The 23,023-nt window shown below is 37.9% G+C and overlaps 1 protein-coding gene across 6 annotated transcripts in view; it reads left to right on the top strand.

Moving 5' to 3' along the window:
• The first annotated feature begins 268 nt into the window (after positions 1 to 268).
• The window catches only part of CCAR1 (cell division cycle and apoptosis regulator 1), a 53,194-nt gene continuing 30,439 nt past the window's right edge, over positions 269 to 23,023 (top strand). The window contains exons 1-9 of one of the 6 annotated variants that reach the window (XM_082408596.1): positions 269 to 693; positions 2,113 to 2,238; positions 10,402 to 10,438; positions 13,064 to 13,236; positions 13,650 to 13,694; positions 16,042 to 16,074; positions 18,518 to 18,711; positions 20,273 to 20,387; positions 20,490 to 20,682. In XM_082408596.1, coding sequence (XP_082264722.1) covers positions 469 to 693; positions 2,113 to 2,238; positions 10,402 to 10,438; positions 13,064 to 13,236; positions 13,650 to 13,694; positions 16,042 to 16,074; positions 18,518 to 18,711; positions 20,273 to 20,387; positions 20,490 to 20,682 — 1,141 coding nt within the window. In that variant the 5' untranslated portion in view covers positions 269 to 468. The other 5 variants (XM_082408597.1, XM_082408601.1, XM_082408600.1 and 2 more) reach the window with 5 other exon arrangements.

Below are 23,023 nucleotides of genomic sequence, written 5' to 3' on the forward strand. Positions count from 1 at the left end.
AGAGAATTGAAAACAGGAGTTCAAACAAATACTTGTATGTGAATGTTCATAGCAGCTTTATTCATAATAGCCCCAAAGTGGAGACAACCCAAAAGATCAACTGACAAATGGATAAACAAAATGTGGTATTATCCATTAAAAGTAATCATTTTAGCTATAAAATCCAATGAAGTACTGATGCCTGCTACAACATGAACCTTGGGACACAATATAGTAAATTACAAAAGCTAGCCACGAAAGGCCGTATGTTGTATGATTCTATTAATATGAAATGTCTAGGACAGGTAAATCCATAGAGAGAAAGCCGATTAGCGGCTGCCTGGGGCTGGAGGGAGCAGGGATTAAGCAGTGACTATTTAATGGGTAGGGGTTTGTCTCAAGGGAGCAGGCGATGGTGGTTGCTTTTCGTATGAAGATACTAAAAGCCCCTGAATTGTACAACATAAAATACTTAGAGCAGTGAATTATATGTTAAGTGAATTTCATCTCAATTTTTTAAAAAAGTTAGCAGATGCCACTGGATATATCCAGTCTTCCAAATACTTGTACAAGAAAAAAAAAAGCGAAAACACACAAAATGGCGGAAGGCTTGTCGGATCACGTGACTGCCGATTCTTTTCCTTCCCACACTCAGGGAAGCCTTTTCCTTTGAGCTTGCGCAGAGACACAGCCTCATTATTATGCGAGGCCAAGGTAACCCTTCTTAGGCGCGCTCTAGTTCTAGCTGCGTAGTACGAGGGGTGAGCGCCTTGAAGGCTTGCTGGGAAGCGCGCACGTAGAACGCAGGCCCGTAAGCGCCGTTCCTCGGAGAGATGGGGAGGAGGGGAGAGGCGCGGAGGAAAAGGGGGAAGTTGGCGCATGCGCGTAAGGCTGACGGGTTTGAAATGGCTTCGGTGTTAGCCGGGACCGGATTCAGGTGAAGGTCTGGTCCTCGCGGTTGGAGCGGCCGGCGGCTGAGCCGGAGTTCTTAAGGTCCAGTCGGATCCGCGGAAGGGCTGAGGGCGACCGTTTTGGTAGCACGGCGTCCGTAGGCCGGCGACGGTGGGGCTCTCGTGGGACTGGGACGGGAGGGACACGGTCCCTTTTGTGCGGGTCGGAGCAGGCCCCGCGCGGCCGGCCCCTCCCCCACCGCCTCGCTTTTTTCCGGCGGCCCCTCGGGTGTCCCCGGCGACCATCAGCCTCAGCCTCGGCCTGGCGGGCTCGAAGGGACTGCTGACCGCCGTCCCTAGCTCTCGAGCCGCTGAGGCTTTAGCCTCCTGGGCTGCGGTCCGGGACGTCGGGGCCGCTCACGGCGGCACGGCTTTTGGGGGATGGAGGCCTTCTCCGCCCCGCCGGGGGCTTAAGGGGGTCAGGGCTCTCGGTATTCCCCTCTTGGCGTTCGCCTAGTCTCGTGGGACAGAGAATTCCGCCTCCCCTGGTGTGCGGCCCCCGAGGAGCTAGGGCTGGAGGAAGATGGATGGCAGAGCTCTGGCCCCTCCGAGGAGTGGGGGGAAAGGGAGTGCGCGGGCTGAGATCTTCACCTCTTCTGGCTTGATTCTGGGGGGAGGGGTCTTCGCGATGGTTCTTTAAGGGGCATCCGTTATTTCAACTGTCTTTCCCCTCGAGGGAGGGGAGAGAAAAGGAGCCCCCCAGTTCCTCCCCTGCTCTAGAAAGTACGGAGATGTTCGTTATTTAAAAGATATTCTTGAATCCCTTTATTCGGTGTCTCGTCCCAGCTTCCGTTATTGGTTTCTCCACTTTCAGTCCCCAGCTCATTGCCAAAAGAAACACGCAGGCTATATTTCTTTTGAACGTAAGGCTGTGTACTTTTTATTGTTAAGAATTGGATAGAAAACAACAGATGGTCTTCTCTTTAAATGTGACAGTTTGTAGTCGCAGAAGGAAGTGCCTTTCTTGTAAGTCTACCCCAAATGTCATATATTGAAATTGGGTACTTTTGGTGAACTACTTGATGTGAAATGTTTTTGCTGCATATCGGACGTTCATATGCCCCTTGTTACTTATACTTGGCCTACGAAGATGTCCTTGACAAATTGAACATTTCTTTAAAATAATACTTTTGTGATATTTGTAGTTTGGTTTAACTTTAACCTGTGGATCCTTTCTTAATAGATCGCTGCTATAGAAGACAAACAAGTGAAGGTTTTCTCCCTCCCCCTTTTATCATGGCTCAGTTTGGAGGACAGAAGAATCCGCCATGGGCTACTCAGTTTACAGCCACTGCGGTATCTCAGCCAGGTCAGGCTTCTTCTGAACACATGTACTGTAGATGTATGTCGGGTTGGAGATATAACTATGTGAATTAGGCTATGCATAATATTGTAAAAAAGTTTGCAAATGCTGTATGTTTTAAGCTTATCTGTGAAGCTTCTTTTAAAAATTCATGGACCAACTAGCAAAATATCTGTTTTACACAGCAGTTTGGACAGTTATATATAGTTTTTCAAACATTAAATTGATTAATTGGTTTAATTATGTTAGAGGTTCCTCATTTGTCATGTTAAGGTGTCAGTATTCATAAGTTATATTTTTAAAAAAATGTATTAATCCATACTTTATAAAAACTATACATGACTGGTTTTCAATTATTTGAATTTAAAGTAGAAACACCAGCTCTAAAGAATTTATCAAGCAAAGGAAAATGATAAATAGATGTAAAAGGAGCAAATGAATATTTACATTTTCAAAATAAAGTCAACAAAAAGTCATTTTCAAAATAAAGTAACAAAATATGTCATTGAAAGTGTTTGTTTCAATATTTCTTCCCATTGCTCTTAGGAAGACTTTTTTTTTTTTTTTTTTTTACTGTTTCTTGACTTATGGTTTGAAAAATTAAAGCAAGTTTCCTAAGGAGTTTACAGAATGAAATTTTGGGTTTCTTTGAGTACCCAGAAAAGTTTCACCTTATTCTGTTAATTTGAATATATTTTTATTTATGACATACCTGATACTAGTTCTTTGCTGCATTTTACTTAAAATTTTGTTATTTGAGGTCAGTTGCAGAGACAATGTGATCGTCTAATTTCGGTCCTCTAAGTATGATGGACATGATTATCTTGTTATATAAGTGACCTTTCTCCTTTTTTAAAAACTAATTAATTTTTGGCTGCGTTGGGTCTTCGTTGCTGCGCACAGGCTTTCTCTAGTTGTGGCAAGCAGGGGCTACTCTTCGTTGTGGTGTGCGGGCATCTCATTGTGGTGGCTTCTCTTGTTGCGGAGCACGGGCTCTAGGCACACGGGCTTCAGTAGTTGTGGCTTGCGGGCTCTAGAGTGCGGGCTCAGTAGATGTGTTGCACGGGCTTATTTGCTCCGCAGCATGTGGGATCTTCCTGGACCAGGGCTCAAACCAGTGTCCTCTGCATTGGCAGGCGGATTCTTAACCACTGTGCCACCAGGGAAGTCCCGGTGACCTTTCTCTTTAAGGAAATGGGTACATTAGGGTTTTTATTTTAATTACTCTTGATTTGGGGGGTTAAATGATCAACAGTTACTTCTGCAGACAACTGAAAATAATATGAAATAATAGCTAAAGATTATGTTAATTCAGATCCATGTATTTCTCCTCTGTGTTAAATAGTGGGGAACCTGATAATGACTTAGTTTTCTTTATAAATTTATTTATTTATTAATTTATTTATTTTTTGGCTGCATTGGGTCTTCGTTGCTGTGCGTGGACTTTCTCTAGTTGCGGCGAGCGGGGACTACTCTTCGTTGCGGTGTGTGGGCTTCTCATTGTGGTGGCTTCTCTTGTTGCGGAGTATGGGCTCTAGGCGCGTGGGCTTCAGTAGTTGCAGCATTTGGGCTCAGTAGTTGTGGCTCGCGGGCTCTAGAGCGCAGGCTCAATAGTTGTGGCACACTTGCTTAGTTGCTCCGCGGCATATGGGATCTTCCCAGGCCAGGGCTCAAACCCATGTCTCCTGCATTGGCAGGAGGATTCTTAACCACTGCGGCACCAGGAAAGTCCCAATGACTTAGTTTTGTTGAAACAGGAATTATTAGCAGCTACTTTGTGTCCAGAAACAAGTGCTGTGTACTGGTATTTTGGTAAACTAAGCATGTTGACATGTTTTTTTCTGCATATAATTTGTTTTAATTTCATACCTGTATTCCAGTAGAATAGCTGTTATGGTGGAATTCTATTGTCTGTAGCTCTTAACATTTGTATTGTAATTACTTAAATGGGCGCTATACTCTTTGTTTTCATTTTAAAACTGAGCAAAGGAGACACCAAAGGTTTAAAAACTAGTCAAAGTCAGTAGTAAATATAGGTCTCCTTTCATATTTGACAATAGAGTTTCCAAATGTAAATGATGGAATTTGTGTAAACAGTTTCTATTTTTTTTTTTTTTAATAAATTTATTTATTTATTTTTGGCTGAGTTGGGTCCTTGTTGCTGTGCACGGGCTTTCTCTAGTTGGAGCAAGCGCGGGTTACTCTTCGTTGTGGTGCGCGGGCTTCTCATTGCCATGTCTTCTCTTGTTGTGGAGCATGGGCTCTAGGCACACGGGCTCCAGTAGTTGTGGCTCGCGGGCTCTGGAGCGCAGGCTCAGTAGTTGTGGCACACGGGCTTAGTTGCTCCGCAGCATGTGGGATCTTCCTGGACCAGGGGTCGAACCTGTGTCCCCTGCATTGGCAGGCGGATTCTTAACCGCTGCACCACCATGGAAGCCCAACAGTTTGTATTTGTGCTGTAGGAAATTATTTATGGATTTTCTGGGACCTGTCATTAATCACAGTTTTTCAAAATCTGATACTTTATTGATACATTATGACTTAAGTAACTAGGCAAGTGTTTTGTTAGCATCTGTGCTTAGTTTTCTTACAAAAATCCTGGAGTAGGTTCTAAGTGGAACTCTAGTGACAATGTTTTTATTAAAATACTTAATTTTTAGGTGCTATATTTTGAGCTGTTTCCTGAAAGCCTGTTATAATATTTTCTAGTCTTCATTTTCAAGTCTTTGTGACTAATCATTATCTTATTAGAGTTGATTCTCAGAGCCAAGCTAATTTCTATCAAAGTTGAATTTTTTTCAACCCTAAGGCAATTAGAATTTTATTTACACCTTAAAAACCTTATAGTTTTATTTACACCTCATTTCAATGGAGAACATTTTAGCCTAAGTATATAACGCCTTAAGTTTTCTCCTGGCAGCTTCAACTACAATTTGAGAAAAAATTTCAGCAAAGGGCATTAAAAGGACTTAATCTGGGTAATAGTATAGCTACCTGTTTTATTCTAGTTAAAAAAAAGTATATATATATATATATATATGCATGCCAGATATATTAGTATCAGAGGTCAATGTCATAAATCAAATAATCACGCAACAGAAAAAGGTTAACTGAATAATTCAGTTCAAATGAAATATTTTGATCTTTGTGGCTATGTATCTGACTCATTTTCTCCTGAAAGCAATATAAAAAATTACTACTGTTTCCTTTTTGTATATAACTTAAGGTGGTTTTGTTCAGCTAATGGCTTTGCTATTCCATTTGCTAGCAAGGTTATCTTGCATTTGTACTAACTCTGAAAATTCTCAGCTAACAGTGATTTGAAAATTTCAGTGCATTCACACAGATGACGTATTTAAAATAAGATTAAAAACTTCAGTAAAAGCATGCACACTAGCACTTTATTGCTGAAATCTGTCGTAAGGTCCAAGATTAGTATTTGAATTGTTTCTGATTAATTTTAATGCTGAGTCTGTTCCATTAAGGAGTTAGTAATTTCTACGTGTCTGTCATCTTTAATTTTCTTTTCCTTTATTCCCCATATTCAAGCATATATCAAACCTTGACTTTTTTCCCCCTTGAAAATGCCTCAGATATATTCCTCTATTTTACATTTAGGCCCTCGGCACTTTACATGTGGATAACTGCATCAGCTTTCTCTTGCTTGCAGATCCTATGCCAAAGTCTCTCACCTAACTTTCAGGCCCTTCCATACCTTTCCCAAAGCTTTATATCCTAATCTGTAATGCTTACCGTAAATCATTCACTTAAGTCAGGCTACTCTTTTCCCCATGTGTCACTTAGTCGTACTCTATATTTATTATCCTTTATTAAGTTCTAACTGCTTTTATTTGCTTTCCTCTTTTACTGGATATGCTGCTTATTATTTCTCCCCCAGATCCAGTGTGTCTGTCAGATGTGATATTCCTAAAGCATAATTTCTATCTAAATTACTGAATTTTCCAAAGCTGAATGGGCCCTGAACTAGATTCTCTCTCAACTCGTTTTTCTAACAGATGAAGAATTTGAGGCCCAGAAAAGTGAAGAAATTTGTTTATCAACAGAAGGTCACAGAAGAGTCCAATGTTAGGACCTCAAAATTGTGCTTATTGTTTCTTCCATTACTCTCTTCTTTTATTCATCCTCAAAAATATCTTCAAGGACTTTTAGAATACAGTTCAAACTCCTTGAGATGGTATTCAAGATCTTCTGTATTTCCAACCTCATTTCTCATATCTCCTACACTGAAATACTTCTTTTTAAATATTTACCCTCTTTTCTATCTCCTAGCTGAAGTGCTGTGTCACATATTCAGTGACAGTCATAATTGGGACCAGAGCTTTTAGGTTTGAAAGCTTAACAATTTTCTGTTGTGTAAAGGGACATTGAGAGAGAGAGCTGGCAAATCACTGACTGAATCTTTAAATATCCCTTAGATTAATTATAGTGACTTAGGAGTATCTTCAGTATATTTGACTCAAAATATTTGCATGTGTATATGTACATAATTGCAACAGTATTAAAATGTTTGGGTGGATTTAGCCAATTCAGACCTATTTTCTCACCCATTTCTTTGACCATTTGTAAGATGACTACATTCTGGCTATAGACAAAAAATGAACCAGTTCAGGAGTTAAGATCATAGTGCTATGTGGTACTTTAACACAGGTGACTGAGACTAATACAATTGTTTTAAATGTGACTTCATTTAAAATTGTTTTATACAAGTTTTATTTTATTTTATTAGTTAATTTATTTATTTTGGCTGTGCCATGCGACTTGAGGGATCTTAGTTCCTTGACCAGGGATCGAACTCGGGCCCTGACAGTGAAAGCACCGAGTACTAACCTGGACTGCCAGGGAATTCCCTATACAAATTTTATTTTATTTTTTAAATTAAAAAATTTTATTTATTTATTTATTTTTGGCTGCGCCATGCAGCACGTGGGATCTTAGTTCCCTGACCAGGGATGGAACCTGCACCCCCTGCATTGGAAGCATGGAGTCTTAACCACTGGACTGCCAGGGAAGTCTCCCCTGTACAAATTTTAAAGGTCACACTTCATTTAAAGTTATTACAAAATATTGGCTATATTTATTGTGCTGTACTGTATGTCCTTGTTAGCTTATCTTACACTCAGTAGTTTGTACCTCCCACTCCCCCACCCCAATCTTACCCATCCCTGCCTTCTCCCCTCTAGTAACCACTAGTTTGTTCCCTGTATCTGTGAATCTGCTTTTTTGTTATAATCACTAGTTTGTTGTATTTTTTTAGATTTCACATATAAGTGATATCATACAGTATTTGTCCTTCTGTCTGACTTACTTCACTTAGCATAATGCCTTCCAAGTCCATCCATATTGCTGCATATGGTAAGATTTCATTCATTTTTATGGCTGAGGAGTATTCTATTATATATGTATACCCCATATATTCTTTATCCATTCATCTGTTGATGAACACTAAAGATGCTTCCATAAAATATGACTTCATTTTTTCTACCTCTTTAATCTGGCCCAGTGGTTGTCTTTTAAAACCCCTATCTCTTGAGTCAGAAGCTCAAATTGTTAAACTGCAAGATTCATGATCTTTTTCAAACAAATAATAGCTGATGTACTATGTATACTTACATTAGTTACCTCTTGATAGAGCTGGATATTTCAACTCATTTGGTAGAAAAAGAAGATTGCAGGAATTCCCTGGCTGTCCAGTGGTTAGGATGCGGCGCTTTGCCCACTTTCATTGCCAGGGCCCAGGTTTGATCCCTGGTAGGGGAACTAAGATCCTGCAAGCCAGCATGGCCAAAAAGAAGATTGCTACTGGTGTGGGCTTAACTCTTTTTAAACACTACTAGTGCTATGTAACAAGAAACTGTCTCCAAAACATTGTTCTAAGAGTAAAAAAAAAAAAATGCACAGAAATCTGTTAAGGCTCATTGTTAGTACATATTTTTTCCCTTATCCTCTGAGCATGCCTTATTTGTGCTCTCATCCAGTGAGAGCTGCATCAACATACCAAAGTACACACCAGTGAGTGCCCCGTCTCTCTCTGCTTAGTTGAGTGTGCAACTCATGTTTATGCATTTGTGGCTTCTCTTGCACTATGTTTTATGATCTGGGAAATAATTTTGGTCTATTATAGCTGAAAATGTATTGGAAGTAACCTTGAAAGTTGGAATATTAACTTTGGGTGATACAAAACTCGTTGAAAGAAATGGAGTTGAAAACTAGATAAATATCTGAGGCATTCAAGGATGGAAGAAATCATGACATTACAAATGGTGTCTTCAACTTCCTGGGAGGGTTGACCAATGTACTTGAGTAATAGCTAGAAGAGACTATGGCCAGGATCACTAGTCATCACTTCGATGGGACTTCAAGAGAGTCGAAGAGCTGTTGTCTGCTAAGCTATTAATCTTTATAGAGACTCCCATATAACACTGACTTATTTAAGGCTTTGCCTCTTCTTTATAAAACAGTTCTCGCCACTAAGTAGAATTTTCTGTGATGATGAATATATTCTGTGTCTTCATTATCTAATATGGTAGCCACTAGCCACATGTAGCTCTTGAGCCCTTGAAATGTGGTTAATGTGACTGAGGGACTGAATTTCTAATTTTATTTACTTTTCACTAATTTAAATTGAAATAGCCATATATGGCTGGTGGCTAGTGTATTGAACAATGTGGTTAGTATAGAAGATTACAACATTTAGAATATGTTATATTTAAAGTACTATTTTGTGCCTTAATTTTTTTTAATATGCCTGTGACTTATTTATTTTGTAACTGGAAGTTTGTACCTTTGACTCCCTTAATTTCTTATTCTTAATGCCTTAATTTCTAATTCTTAAAAGGTAATGAGTATTTCCAGTTATTTGGGTACATTATGGGCTTAGAAAAAAAAGCAACAGCAATGCCTTGACCAGTGAGTTGTCTGATTGGAAGAAAGTTATCTGTGCATGAGGGCATCAAAAGTTTTGAATTTCTGTGAAATCTAATCTTTAAAGATCACTTCTTAGGAAGGATGTTGGGTTAAAGATGACACTTAGGAGACTTGTTCACTTGATTTAAAACTTGGGTTTATACGTGTTTTAGTAAATCCACAAGTTATAAAGAGAATCCCCCACATCTTTATGTTGTTTTTCTTTCCATACAGTGTAAGATTGCTTTTGAACATATATTGATACATGGAAATTTCGAAGGATAAAGCATTGCTTGACCAGTGCCTTAAAAAAATTTTGCAAAAGATGAAAACAATGAAGTTTCTTGGGTTAGCTTGAGGTTTTTTGTTTTTTTATTTTATTTGTTTTTATTTTTTATGTATTTATATAAATTTATTTATTTTTGGCTGCGTTGGGTCTTCGTTGCTGTGCGTGGGCTTTCTCTGGTTGCAGCGAGCAGGGGTTACTCTTGGTTTTGGTGCGTGGGCTTCTCATTGTGGTGCCTTCCCTTCTTGCGGAGTACGGGCTCTAGGCGTGCGGGCTCAGTAGTTGCAGCACGCAGGCTCTAGAGCACAGGCTCAGTAGTTGTGGCGCACAGGCTTAGTTGCTCCGCAGCACGTGGGATCTTCCCGGACCAGGGCTCGAACCGTGTCCCCTGCATTGCCAGGCGGATTCTTAACCACTGCGCCACCAGGGAAGTCCCAGAGATTTTTTGTTTTTTTAGTCTAAGGTTGCTTCTAAGTAGTTTTTTTTTAATTGAAGTATAGTTAATTTACAGTGTTGTGTTAGTTTCAGGTGTACAGCAAAGTGATTCAGTTGTGCATATGTGTATATATATATGAGGTTTTGTATTTTATTATTTCAGAAGGATGACCCATCTTAGTAAAGATAGGTATAAGGGTAATAAGGATTTTTAAATTTGTGAGTTTGATAAGATCAAGGGACAACAGACAGGGGACATGTTTCTGTTATGTGTTTTAATGGTGTGTTCACTGGTATTCAGTATATGATAACTACTAGTATGTCATAAAATGAATGCTTCAGTCATATGAAACTGATTTTACATTTTAGAAAATAATATATTTTACATTTGTCTTTAAAGCTTTAAGGAAACTTACCCCTTAGATTTACTTATTCACCTCTGGTAGCCTTTGGTCCTTTAGGGCTCATTTCATAGGTTTGTCTGTGGAAGTATTGATACATAGTTATAAGTATATCTGTTTCAGATGGGCCATGAGACCTTCAACAATCATATTGAATCAGGTAAAGATAAATGAACAGACTGTTCCAATGTGGGTAATTGGAAAAAAATCTCCAACTGATAAGTGTTAGGCCACTTATGGAGAGAGAAAGATTAAGTCAGAGATTCATACCTTTGTACTTTGTAAGTATAGAATTATCTTACAGAATGTTGATTATAGTAATTCATAAGAGTAGAGAATGCTATAAACAGGTATTCAAGGATACCTTCTTAGATAGCCACAAAAAAGAGGAGCATTAATAAATTTTAATGAAATGTACTTTATCGAGGTTAAAATCGCAAAGGTAAATGACTTTAAAGAGAGCTACATTATACAGACGTGTAAAAGCCACAACCACATGCACAGTGATTTCACAAAATTTGAATTAACTAGCTAGTAGTGTGCAGCAACTACTAGAATGTCAATTTCCTTCCCATAAAGTTCTCCTAGCAGTTGAGCCTTTCAGTACCAATCAGTCTGCTTTGTAGTTTCTAATTCATCACATTGACTGTCAGCCGTGGAAAAGAGATTGTGGATATCAGCTATCATCCCACTTACTAAATGCTGTGTAGGAAAAAAAGAGCCCTTTCTGAGATATTAGCTCTGAGCCCTTCTGTGGCAGCTATCAGTACTTTCCAGTGTTCTGGAAATTGGTACCAGCAGATCTGAGGTCAGAGCTCAGGTGGGTGAAGGAGATGCATGCGGGTATGATACTTGAATCACAAGATGTTACTTTCTCAAGTGCAGAACATCCCAATCTAAGAATTTTAAATACTAATAATTTTTCCTAGATTCTTTCCCTGTCTTGTGTTTACAAGAGAATTTTGCTTCTGTTATCCTAAAACAGTAATTCTTAACCTTTTTTGGGTCCGTTATCCTTTTGAAAATCTAATGAAAGCTTTGGACTTTCTTGTCTGTAATTTTATATACAATTTCAGAAGGTTAACAGGAACTACTGGTTAGAACCTGTGCCCTAGTTTCAGTACCTTTATCTCCATTCTCACTGCAGTTAACTTCATTTTGAATTTACATTGGTGTTAAGACATTCCTCACTTCTTTCTATTTAAATTAACTTTGTTAGTCCTGGTTTCTCTGACTTACCTTAAAAACAAGAGAGATCTAGAAAAATGATACAGATGAACTTATTTGCAAAGCAGAAATAGAGACACAGAGGTAGAGAACAGACATATCGGGGCAGGGGGATTGGGATGAATTGGGATATTGGGATTGACATATATGTAGTACTACGTATAAAATAGGTAACTAATGAGAACCTACTGTAGCTCAGAGAATTCTACTGAGTGCTCTGTGGTGACCTAAATGGGAAGGAAATCCAAAAAAGAGGGGACATATGTATACGTATAGCTGATTCACTTTACTGTACAGCAGAAACTAACACATTGTAAAGCAACTATACTCCAATAAAAATTTAAAAAACAAAAATAAGGGAATAAGAGATTAATGTTGTAAGGGTCTAGAATTGTGTATTCAGGACATTCAGTAGGTTTTTTTCCCCATCTTAGATTCTTTTTTTTTTTTTCTCAACCTTTTTTAATTTTTAAAAATCAATGTTTTAGCAGGGGATAATTTGTAATTTATATGAATTCCAAACCTGATTTCTGGGATTTGTTTGTTTTTGCATAAGTTTATTGTTGGTTTGTTTTACTTTTGAGTAGAATTAACCTGGACTCTTAAACAACTGATTGATGATGAACCTCACACTTCTAAAGATTTTCTGGTAGATTCTAGACTAGGTGCTTTGGTTAATTCATTAATGATTTCTATTCTTTTCCTGTAAGGCACAATATTGTTCTTTCTATAGGGTTATTAACTTAGTAGCTATAGAGCAGCATTTTTTTTAGTTATTCTCAGATATAAGCAAGATGCTTCAGAAAATGGAGTGTTACATGAGCAAATATTGCTTTTATGGCAGCCTCTTTGAGATTCACAATGCTTAGTGGCATATTAAAGGTTCTGAGGATTCCTGCAGTAAAAATATGTGCTTAATTCACTGTCTTCTAAACTTTTTAAACCTTGAACCCCTTTTTCCCAAACTTTAATGTCCCAGGGAGCTAGTCATTACTCTAGGAGATACAGTTTTGGGAAGTGCAGTGCTAGACTGCTATTTAACTTTGTGTTTTTAAACTGTTCCTATTGTCTGTTTCCTAGTTTTACAGTTCTTTAATAGAGTAGAAGTACATGAAAATTCTGTCCAGTAGGATGTTTTAAGGGTGGATCACTTCCAGCAACGCTGTCCTTAATGTATGATTCTAATCTGCTTGAAGATAATACATTCTAGATTAGTAAAATAAGATAATTTATTTTCTGCTTTTCTTACTAAAAATATTGCTCAAGGGTACTTTAGCCACTTGGTCTAGGTAAGGTTGGTTGGGTTCATTCTGTAGTTTAATTTTATAGATTAATGTTTTCTTATATCTATCATGACTTGAGCATATATTTAATATAAAGCCATTGGAATCTGAGGTGGGGCATGAATCATTTAAATTCAACAAGCATTAGTAAAATTTTTCTTTAGGTTTTTACTAAGCAGTGACAGACTAATGCATTACTAAGCACGCATTGAAAATTCCTGGAAAGGATCCAAATAATCTTGATTTTTTTTCCCCCCTTTCTAATCTCATTTTAGCTGCATTGGGTGTTCAGCAGCCATCACTCCTTGGAGCATCTCCTACCATTTACACACAGCAAACTGCATTGGCAGCAGCAGGCCTTACTACACAAACCCCAGCAAACTATCAGTTAACTCAAACTGCAGCATTGCAGCAACAAGCCGCAGCTGCAGCAGCTGCATTGCAACAGGTGAATCTTTAATGGGTTTTAATACGTGACATGCAAAACTTTCAAATCTGAGTAGCTAGGGTAGGTACCTTCACATTTTAAAGAATGAATAGTTGTGGGGTTCTGTTATGCCTGTTGTTTTATTCTGGTGATAAAAATTCTTTATGCCCAGGACATACAGAGAGATGTAGTTGCATAGTCAAAATTCTTAAGTTCTTGTATCTTAATTATTTGAGTAAAATTCCATTCTTGATGAATCCCAAAATATAAGTAATCATTATTTTGTTTATTTTAGATGAAGTGTAGATGTTCCAGAAAATTTCTTTTTAGTTTAATTCTGGTTATGTATTTGAATATATATATATATATATATGGCTTTTTGAGAATGACTAAAACTGATATCCATATTTTTCTTTAAAAAATCTTTTTTCCAGCAATATTCACAACCTCAGCAGGCCTTGTATAGTGTGCAACAGCAGGTTAGTTTATATTTTCCATGTTAAAAACTGATTTTTAAGAAGTCATTTGTTTCAACTAAATTTTTGTAGATTTTATTTCCCATCAGTAGCCTTAATGTGTGATTTGAATTCTTTTGGGGTGGAGTAAATGTGGTAGGTAAAAAGGAATGTCTCCAAGGGAGAAGAAGACAGGAGAGAGGTCCTGAAGACTCAAATCCTCATCTAGTAGCCAGTCTTTGTCACATGTTTCTAAGAAAGCATGCAGAAGATAATCTGGAAAGAATCACTCTTATTAATGAGTCTTTGGCCCAGTACTCTTGTTTGAAACCTCTAGCCCTACTGTGCTGTACTGGACCACATGTGGAAATGAAAAGCTCCTTTTTCCCATTTGAAGCTACACTGTAGACAGACCTTTGGCTTTCAGCCTTTATTTATTTAAAGCAATGGAACCTCTGCCCTTTTTTCCCCTAATGAAATTGTGTATTGAAACCTAATATATAAAACATAAAAATAGTGTTGAAAATGGGAGGAAGCCTCCCCTTGTAGTTCTCACCCCTATTCCCAAGGCACATTTGAACAATTTGAAAACTCCTTACTTAGACTAAACAAAGTTTCTTTGGCTCCTTTTCCCTAAGCTTATACTCTAATCATATTCTTCAAGGGTTATTATATCTGTGATGGTAGAAAGAGGTAACAAAGTGAACCCAAGGAGAAGCATATCAAGCAAAGAAGAGTTTGACTTGCTCAAATCTAGATAGGTTCTAGTCTAAGCACCCATTCTAGGTTTTCCAGGGTTAAGAGGTACTCTTCGTCCCTTCTCAGTGCCATTAAGGAAGCTTCAGGAAAGTATAGCAGTCAGGAGAGGAAAAGGGGATACAAGAGACAAGGACCAAAAACTTGGATCCAGAGACACTGTGGAGAAACAAGAGGCTTCTCAGTCCATTAACACTTGTTCCTAGATCCATGCCCCAATTTCGTCCTTGCCTTTTGGGTTTCAGAAGCATTTCATTTGCCCTGAAGATTATAGTATCCCACAATAATTGCTTTAAACTTCTAAAAAATTGATAAGAGATTGGTGTCCAAGTTGGCTATCTTGTTTTCAAATACCCTTAGACTTATTTTAGTACTGTTAGGAAATACATTATTAAAGCCTGTGTTTTATTTTGAACCACATGAAAATGGCAATACTCAAATGTTCTTGTCCTAAAAAAATGCCATTATTCATCCATTCTTAACTTACAGAAAAATGGAAATTTGATAGATTTAACCTTTAATACATGTCAACCTAGGTAAACTGAGTGTTTTGAATTAGAATGTCATATAGATTGTTTTCTCCTAGCTTATTTTTAAGTCTGGCAAGGATTTATTAGGAAGCTTATTAGTCATAGTGAATAAAAAGTCATGAACAGAAGAACTGTGATCTTCAGATTCTGCCATTGGGCTTAAAACACTAGTTAGAAGCTGATAAGCATTAAGGATGTCCCAAGGGAAATCTTACCTAAGTCCAAATCTTACCGTGACCAGGATATCCACAAACAGAGAAATGATGCCCATGTTCTCCTCAGACTGCTTACCTGGGCAGTAGGAAAAGAGACCTTTTCCTCAAGCTATTAAGCATCATCAGGAGATTCCTGCTCTTCTAGCTGTAACCATGGGACACTAGTGCATGATAGACAACTCCAAGCTGGGCAGCTTGACAAGAATGCTGAAGGACGACAGGGAGCGAGCAGGGATAAGTATTTCTTTGGAGACCCTCCTGATGGTTAATACAAACACAGTTCTGAGGCTTCAGAAAGTTTACTTCTGTTACAGAGTTTTAAAATTTCCCCCTTTCCACCAATTCCTTTTGCTTTCTGGTAATGTTATACTTTGCTATTGCCAGAAAAACTATATATGTCAGAGTGTGTGGTCCTTTATGGTCCCCATACCTTTGGCAAGTCTGACTGTTAAGGACTGCTTCTCATTTTAGGGAGATATATATGAATTGGACAGCCAGTAATATTTTTGATACAGGTAGCATACGGATGATATTGAATCATTTCTGTAGCATGGTAATTAATATGGGGCAGAAGTAGAAATTTACCCCAGTAGGGACTTGTGGGGTTTTTTGGTGGGTGTTATTCCTCTGAAATAACAAAAAAAAATTTCTTTATCGTTATTGAATGAGTTAGTTATATTTAAGGTCTGCAGTTGTTAAAAATAGTTGTAGGAAACCTTATACTTAATGACTTCTGTTACTTTTCACATATTTCTTAATTAGAGATAAAGTACTTATTTAATAGGAATTTTTCCTTTTGTAAAACATCTGTGAAACAGCAGTTCTGATTGATTCTTTTATCTTTCCTGTTTTTGTTTTTCCTGTTTTTAGTTGCAGCAACCTCAGCAGACCCTGTTAACACAGGTTAGTTTGTCATTACTTTATTTCTTTTGAATATCTGAATGAAAAGTAGACCAAAGTTTTATTCCTATTCTAGGTTTTCTTTCAGGGTTTTTTTAAAAATTTTTATTTCTTTATTTATTTATCTGGCTGTGCTGGGTCTTAGTTGCAACATGCCGCGTGCGGTATCTTCGTTGCAACATGAGGGATCTTTAGTTGCGGCATGCGGGCTCTTAGTTGCGGCATATGGGATCTAGTTTCCTGACAGGGATCGAACCCTGGGCCCCCTGCATTGGGAGCACAGAGTCTTAACCAGTGGACCACCAGGGAAGTCCCTCTTTCAGGGTTTAAAGATGAATATTTGTTGGATTCACATAATAGTTTTAGCAATATAATGTTAAATAAAGATGGAAAACATGTTTTTGTTTTTTCTTTTATGCTGTTTGATTGCTGTTCCAGCTGTGATCTAGTTTGAATAAATATGAGGTCTTATTTTAAATTTAGTAGTGATTTTGGCTTTTACATTTTCTTTGTAGCTAGTATTTTTAAGAATTTTTTTGTACATGTTATATCTTTTTTAGTTTGACCTTAGGAAGTGACTTATTGTGTTGCATTATCAGTTTGATTTTTCAGCAACATTAAAAAGTTTGTCAACTTTTGATATGTAATGCTACTTTAGGCTTTGGGGACCACTTACAGTCTATGTTGCATTTTTTTTTCTTTTTATACAATTCTTTAAAATTGTAAACACTGGGAATTCCCTGGTATGACAGTGGTTAGGACTCTGCGCTTTCACTGCCAAGGGCCTGGGTTCGATCCCTGGTCGGGGGACTAAGATCCCGCAAGCCACACGCCGCAACCTAAAAAGAAAAAAAAAGTGTAAAAACGACCCTTGGCTTGTAAGTTTGTGTAAAGATCATAAGCTGTGGGCTGGATTTGGCCCGTGGGTTGTGGTTCACTGACCCCTGGTGTATGCAACTGTTAAAAAGAAAGCAGAACTTCTAATAATAACTGGAAACAGTGATTGCCCCATGGATAGGGAACTAGGTAGCTAAGGAACAGGAATAGGTGAGAAGCTTTTTACTGTATAACCTTTTGTACCTTTATAGTCTTGAACCTGTTAGTTACTTTTAAAAAATAAAGTATACTTCAATTGAGAAATAAACCTCACTTTGTATTTATTAAAGAACTAAAATTGGCGCTTCGCTGGCGGTCCAGTGGTTAAGACTCCGTGCTTCCGCTGCAAGGGGTGTGAGTTTGATCTCTGGTCAGGGAGCTAAGATCCCACATGCTGCACAACCAAAAAAAAAGGAACTAAAATTGATGAACACCTGTGTCCTATTTTCAATCTCCAATAGTAGGATTTTCAGACTGAGTAGAAAAGCTGTAAAAGTTAGTGTTTTCTTAGAATAACATTTCCCGAAGTGTGCCCATAAAGCATTAGTGTCTTGTCTTAGGATGTTAAAGAAACTTTGTGAGAAAATTTTGTGGCTATAGTTTAAGAAATGCTGAGTTCCTTTACATATATAGGACTTAGCTTTTTTTTTTTTTTTTAATTGTAGAACTTAGAGACTCGCTTTATTGGGCAGGTGTAAAACGAATTATGGAATTCGTTTGAGTTGAAGAATCAGATGATTGTTCCTTTCTTTTTAATGGTTTTATTTCTGTTTACATACAGAAGTTTTAATCAGTAATATGTTGTTATTCATGATTGATTGTGTCAGAAAAGACCAATGAAAGTGTTACCTTTTCCTCCCAGTTTGAGATATAATTGACATATAACACTGTATTAGTATAAGGTGTACAGCATGATTTAATAATACATATATATTGTGAAATGATTTCCACAGTCAGTTTAGTTAACGTGCATCACCTCACGTAAGTGAATTTCTTTTTTCTTCTGATGAGAACTTTCAAGGTCTACTCTCTTAGTAAGTTTCAAATGTAGGATACAGTATTATTAACCATAATCACCACCCTGTACATTACATCCCCACTGGAAGTTTGTACTTTTCGACCACCTTCACCCATTTCCCCCACCAAACCGCCTCCTCTGGCAGCCACCAATCTGTTTTCTGTTTTTATGAATTCTTTGGCTTTTTTAGGATCCACATGTAAGTGAGATCATATATATATTTGTCTTTCTCTGACTTATTTCACTTATCTAGGACTTTCCTGAGTCTTTGTTATGCCATTATGGATTTTGAATTTCTAAGAGGGGGCTAGAGTATGCGGTGTTTTTTTAACTCATTGCACTGTGGTGACTTTTTTTTTCCTGAAACTTCCTGTGGAAACTTTCATCTGAGGGAACTTAATCATGAAATCGATCAAAAGTAACGTAATTTTTCAGACTTGATTTTCATCTTCAAGGTTGTTTTAGCATTTTGAGTTATTTTTAAGTAGTCAGTTTTAATTTCTAGACTGCTTCATATCATTACCTTAATTTGATGTTGATTTTGTTTTATAGCCAGCTGTTGGACTGCCTACAAGCCTTAGCTTGTCAACTCCTCAACCAGCAGCTCAGATAACTGTATCATATCCAACACCAAGGTCCAGTCAGCAACAGACACAACCTCAGAAACAGCGTGTTTTTACAGGGGTGGTTACAAAACTACACGATACATTTGGATTTGTGGATGAAGATGTATTCTTTCAGCTTAGGTAAACTTCATTAGGTGTTGACACATGCCTTCTTGTATTTAGCATTAAGTAATTTGATAAGACACCTACTTAACTGTGGCATGGAATTATGGTTTAGCTCTAATTTTCTGCTTTAATCATTCAACCTGTACCTGTGACATTTTTTTAAAATTAATTAATTAATTAATTTAGGCTACGTTGGGTCTTCGTTGCTGCACACGGGCCTTCTCTAGTTGTGGTGAGCGGGGGGCTACTCTTCGTTGTGCGCGGGCTTCTCATTGCGGTGGCTTCTCTTGATGTGGAGCACAGGCTCTAGGCACGCAGGCTCAGTAGTTGTGGCTCGTGGGCTCTAGAGCACAGGCACAGTAGCTGTGGCGCACGGGCTTAGTTGCTCTGTGGCATGTGGGATCTTCCCAGACCAAGGCTCGAACCCATGTCACCTGCACTGGCAGGCGGATTCTTAACCACTGTGCCAGGAGGGAAGTCCCCTGTGACATTTTTTGATGGAGAATGTGACTGAACATATCTTTTTATTATTGAACAAAGTAGTCATCATGAATTCTTTATAAATGTTTTGTAGGAGTGAGTTTACATTTCTAGCTATTCATGAGCAGACTTACAGTGAGATTAAAAATTGAAATAGTTATATGCCTTTTAAAATTTAATCTTCTGTTTGACATATCTAATGACGTGTATGTAAAATGTTTTAGTTGAAAAAATGATAGGATTAAATGACTTGGGCTTCCCTGGTGGCACAGCGGTTAAGAATCCACCTGCCAATGCAGGGGACACGGGTTCGAGCCCTGGTCCACGGAGCCATTAAGCCCACGCGCCACAACTACTGAGCCTGTGCTCTAGAGCCCGCAAGCCACAACTACTGAGCCCCCGTGCCACAACTACTGAAGCCTGCACACCTGGAGCCCATGCTCTGCAATAAGAGAAGCCACGACAATGAGAAGCCCGCGCACAGCAACGAAGAGTAGCCCCCGCTCACCGCAACTAGAGAAACCCCGCACGCAGCAACAAAGACCCAACGCAGCCAAAAATAAAATAAATAAATTAAATAAATAAATTTATTTTAAAAAACAGAATAAATGACTGATTAATGGATTTGAAATAGTATTTTGTTAATGTTGTGGTGGTTGCAGGAAATATATATTTCTTTAGTTACTTCAAATGTATTTCTAATGAGCTTCCTTAGAAATACTTTGGGAAATTAATTACTATATAAGATTTCTCTGTATAAGTGGGTCTCCTGTTTTCCATCTTTTCTGCATTTCTCTCATCTTTCCAAAGCCCAAGGCAAATCTTACTCTTGGGTTATAAAAGAAAGTGCTTTAGAGGGAGGGACACAGTATTAGGAGGATAGAGGGCAGAAAATTATTTCTTACACTTGAAACTGTTTATAAAGCGAAGTTGAAACATCAGTTCTAAAAATAAGTCTAGGAGGTATGTCTACTTTTTAAAAGAGCTTTTTAGGCTTCCATTTCTGGTATAGTTTACTTTAAAATGCTAAATATATAAATCTTTTTTGGAGGAATCTCTTCTAATTGTGTTCGTATTTAACTTAATTTTTTTTTAGTGCTGTCAAAGGGAAAACCCCCCAAGTGGGTGACAGAGTATTGGTTGAAGCTACGTATAATCCCAATATGCCTTTTAAATGGAATGCACAAAGAATTCAAACACTACCAAATCAGGTATATAAAATAGTATTAGGTATTATGAAAACTTGGTGGTTGGGTCTTCCAATTTACAAAGATTTTTCTTTTTAAAAATTTGTTTTCTTTATTTTTGTTAAGAATCAGTCGCAAACCCAACCTTTACTGAAGACTCCTCCTGCCGTACTTCAGCCAATTGCACCACAGACGACATTTGGTGTTCAGGCTCAGCCCCAGCCCCAGTCACTGCTGCAGGCACAGATTTCAGCAGCCTCTATTACGCCACTATTGCAGACGCAGCCCCAGCCTTTATTACAGCAGCCACAGCAGAAAGGTATTACATGCAATATATCTTTTCCTTTTAGGGTTCAGACTAACACACAAATGTTCGGTTATTAAAATAATGAGAGTATGCTATTAATTACAGAAAAGGCAGGAACTTCCAGAATACTTGCAACTTAAATATCTTGTGTTGAGCACTTCTACTTGTATAGCGATTTGGAAGTGTTTTATTTTATTTCTCTTATTCAAAGACATACTCTTTGTGAACTTAAATATCGAAACTAATAATCCCCTGTCCCCCTATTGGCATCTTATCATTTATAGAAGAAAATGTTTTGAGCCTTATTTCTTAATGAACATAACATTTTATATACACGTAGAGTCTGGCGGCAGCACTTTACTCATTGAACCATAGGGCATCAAATAAATGAGCTGTGTTTTATTTTTTTTCTTTTCTTTTTTTTTTTTTAAAATAAATTTATTTATTTATTTATGGCTGCGTTGGGTCTTCATTGCTGCCCACGGGCTTTCTGTAGTTGCGGAGAGCGGGGGCCACTCTTCTTTGCGGTGCGCGGGTTTCTTATCGTGGTGGCTTCTCTTTGTTGCGGAGCACGGGCTCTAGGCACATGGGCTTCAGTAGTTGGGGCTTGTGGGCTCTAGAGTGCAGGCTCAGTAGTTGTGGCGCACGAGCTTAGTTGCTCCGCAGCATGTGGGATCTTTCCAGACCAGGTGTCCCCTGCATTGGCAGGCGGATTCTTAGCCACTGCGCCACCAGGGAAGTCCCTGAGCTGTGTGGGGTTTTTTTGTTGTTGTTGTTTTTAATTTATTTATTTTTGGCTGCACTGGGTCTTCGTTGCTGCACACGGGTTTCTCCCTAGGTGTGGCGAGCAGGGGCTACTCTTCATTGCGGTGCACGGGCTTCTCATTGCATTTGCTTCTCTTGTTACAGAGCACGGGCTCTAGGCATGCAGGCTTCAGTAGTTGTGGCACGTGGGCTTAGCTGCTGCATGGCATGTGGGATCTTCTCAGACCAGGGTTCAAACCCATTTCCCCTGCATTGGCAGATTGATTCTTAACCACTGCACCACCAGGGAAGCTCTGAGCTATGTTTTAAATTTTCTTTTGCAAATTGATAATTTGAAACTCTATACGTTTTCTTATCAAAACAATATTAAAAATGATAGCCTTGACTTTAGCAGAAGTCTACGTAATTGTGGCATTTTCTCTTTTATCGTAAATTGACACAAATATAGCAAAGTTATAAAACATTTCAGTGTAATGAGCTATTAAAATGAACACCCGTGTAATCACTACTTGTTAACTCTTTTTCTTTTTTAATAGTTTTACTCTAAGTATGCATGCTCATAAATATACTTTAGCTTTGTCTGTTTTTGAATTTTACATAGTGTGTGATTCCATCTATATAATCTTTTGTGTAAGACTTTTGTTCAACATTATGTTTTAAAGTTTTTCATACTTATTTATTCCATGTGGCTCTAGTTTCTTTGTTTTCATTATTGCACAATATTCCATTGTATGACTATTGTACAATATTCCATTGTATGAATATTGTACAATATTCCATTGTATGAATATTGTACAATTTATATGTTTTTCTTTGCTAAAGTTTGGATTGTTTCTAGTTTTTGTTTTCTGAAAACACTGCTGTAAGTGATCATAATGCAAGCATTATGACATTTCACCCCTGTTTACATTAAGCATGCCTTTCCTAGAAGAGAATCTTTTCCTATATTACCAGAATCTACTGTGACTTCTAAGAAAAAGCATTTAGATATCCTATTTATATTCAGACCTCCCCAGTTGTCTCCCAAATGTCTTTTAAAAAGGTTGTTTTTTGTTTCCTAGACGAAAAAGTAGTCAGGTTTCATGTGTTGTATTTGGTTATGTTGCTTTAGTCTTTTTTATTCCAAAATAGTTTCCCACTTTTTGTTTCTTCATTTATAACATTGACTTTTTAAGAAATTGGTCTAGTTGACTTGTAGATTCTTTTGGAATGTTGTGTTCTGGATTTGTCTTGATTCCCTGTGATATTTTCACCTTGTTTCTCATTCTGCCATATAAACTATAAACTAGAAGTTAAGTCTAAAGGCTTTTGGCAAGACTACATTATAGGTGATGTTTTCTAATTCATACTGCATCATACTAGAAGGCACATGTAGTTAGATTCTTCTACTGTTATTGATGTTAAATATGATACTTGGTCAAGTGGTGGCCGTAGATCTCTCCATTATAAAGGTTCTTGTTCTTTGTGTGCATAATGTCTGGATGATACTTTGGTGCTCTGCGAATGTCTTGTTGTATAGCGGTCTTTGGTTTAATGCCTGTAGGTCGGAGATTGGCAAACTACAGCTCTTGGATTTGGTCTGTGGCCT

The sequence above is a fragment of the Balaenoptera borealis genome (genome assembly GCF_965194805.1).
Source record: "Balaenoptera borealis genome assembly, chromosome: 10".
NCBI classification, from domain to species: Eukaryota; Metazoa; Chordata; class Mammalia; order Artiodactyla; family Balaenopteridae; genus Balaenoptera; species Balaenoptera borealis.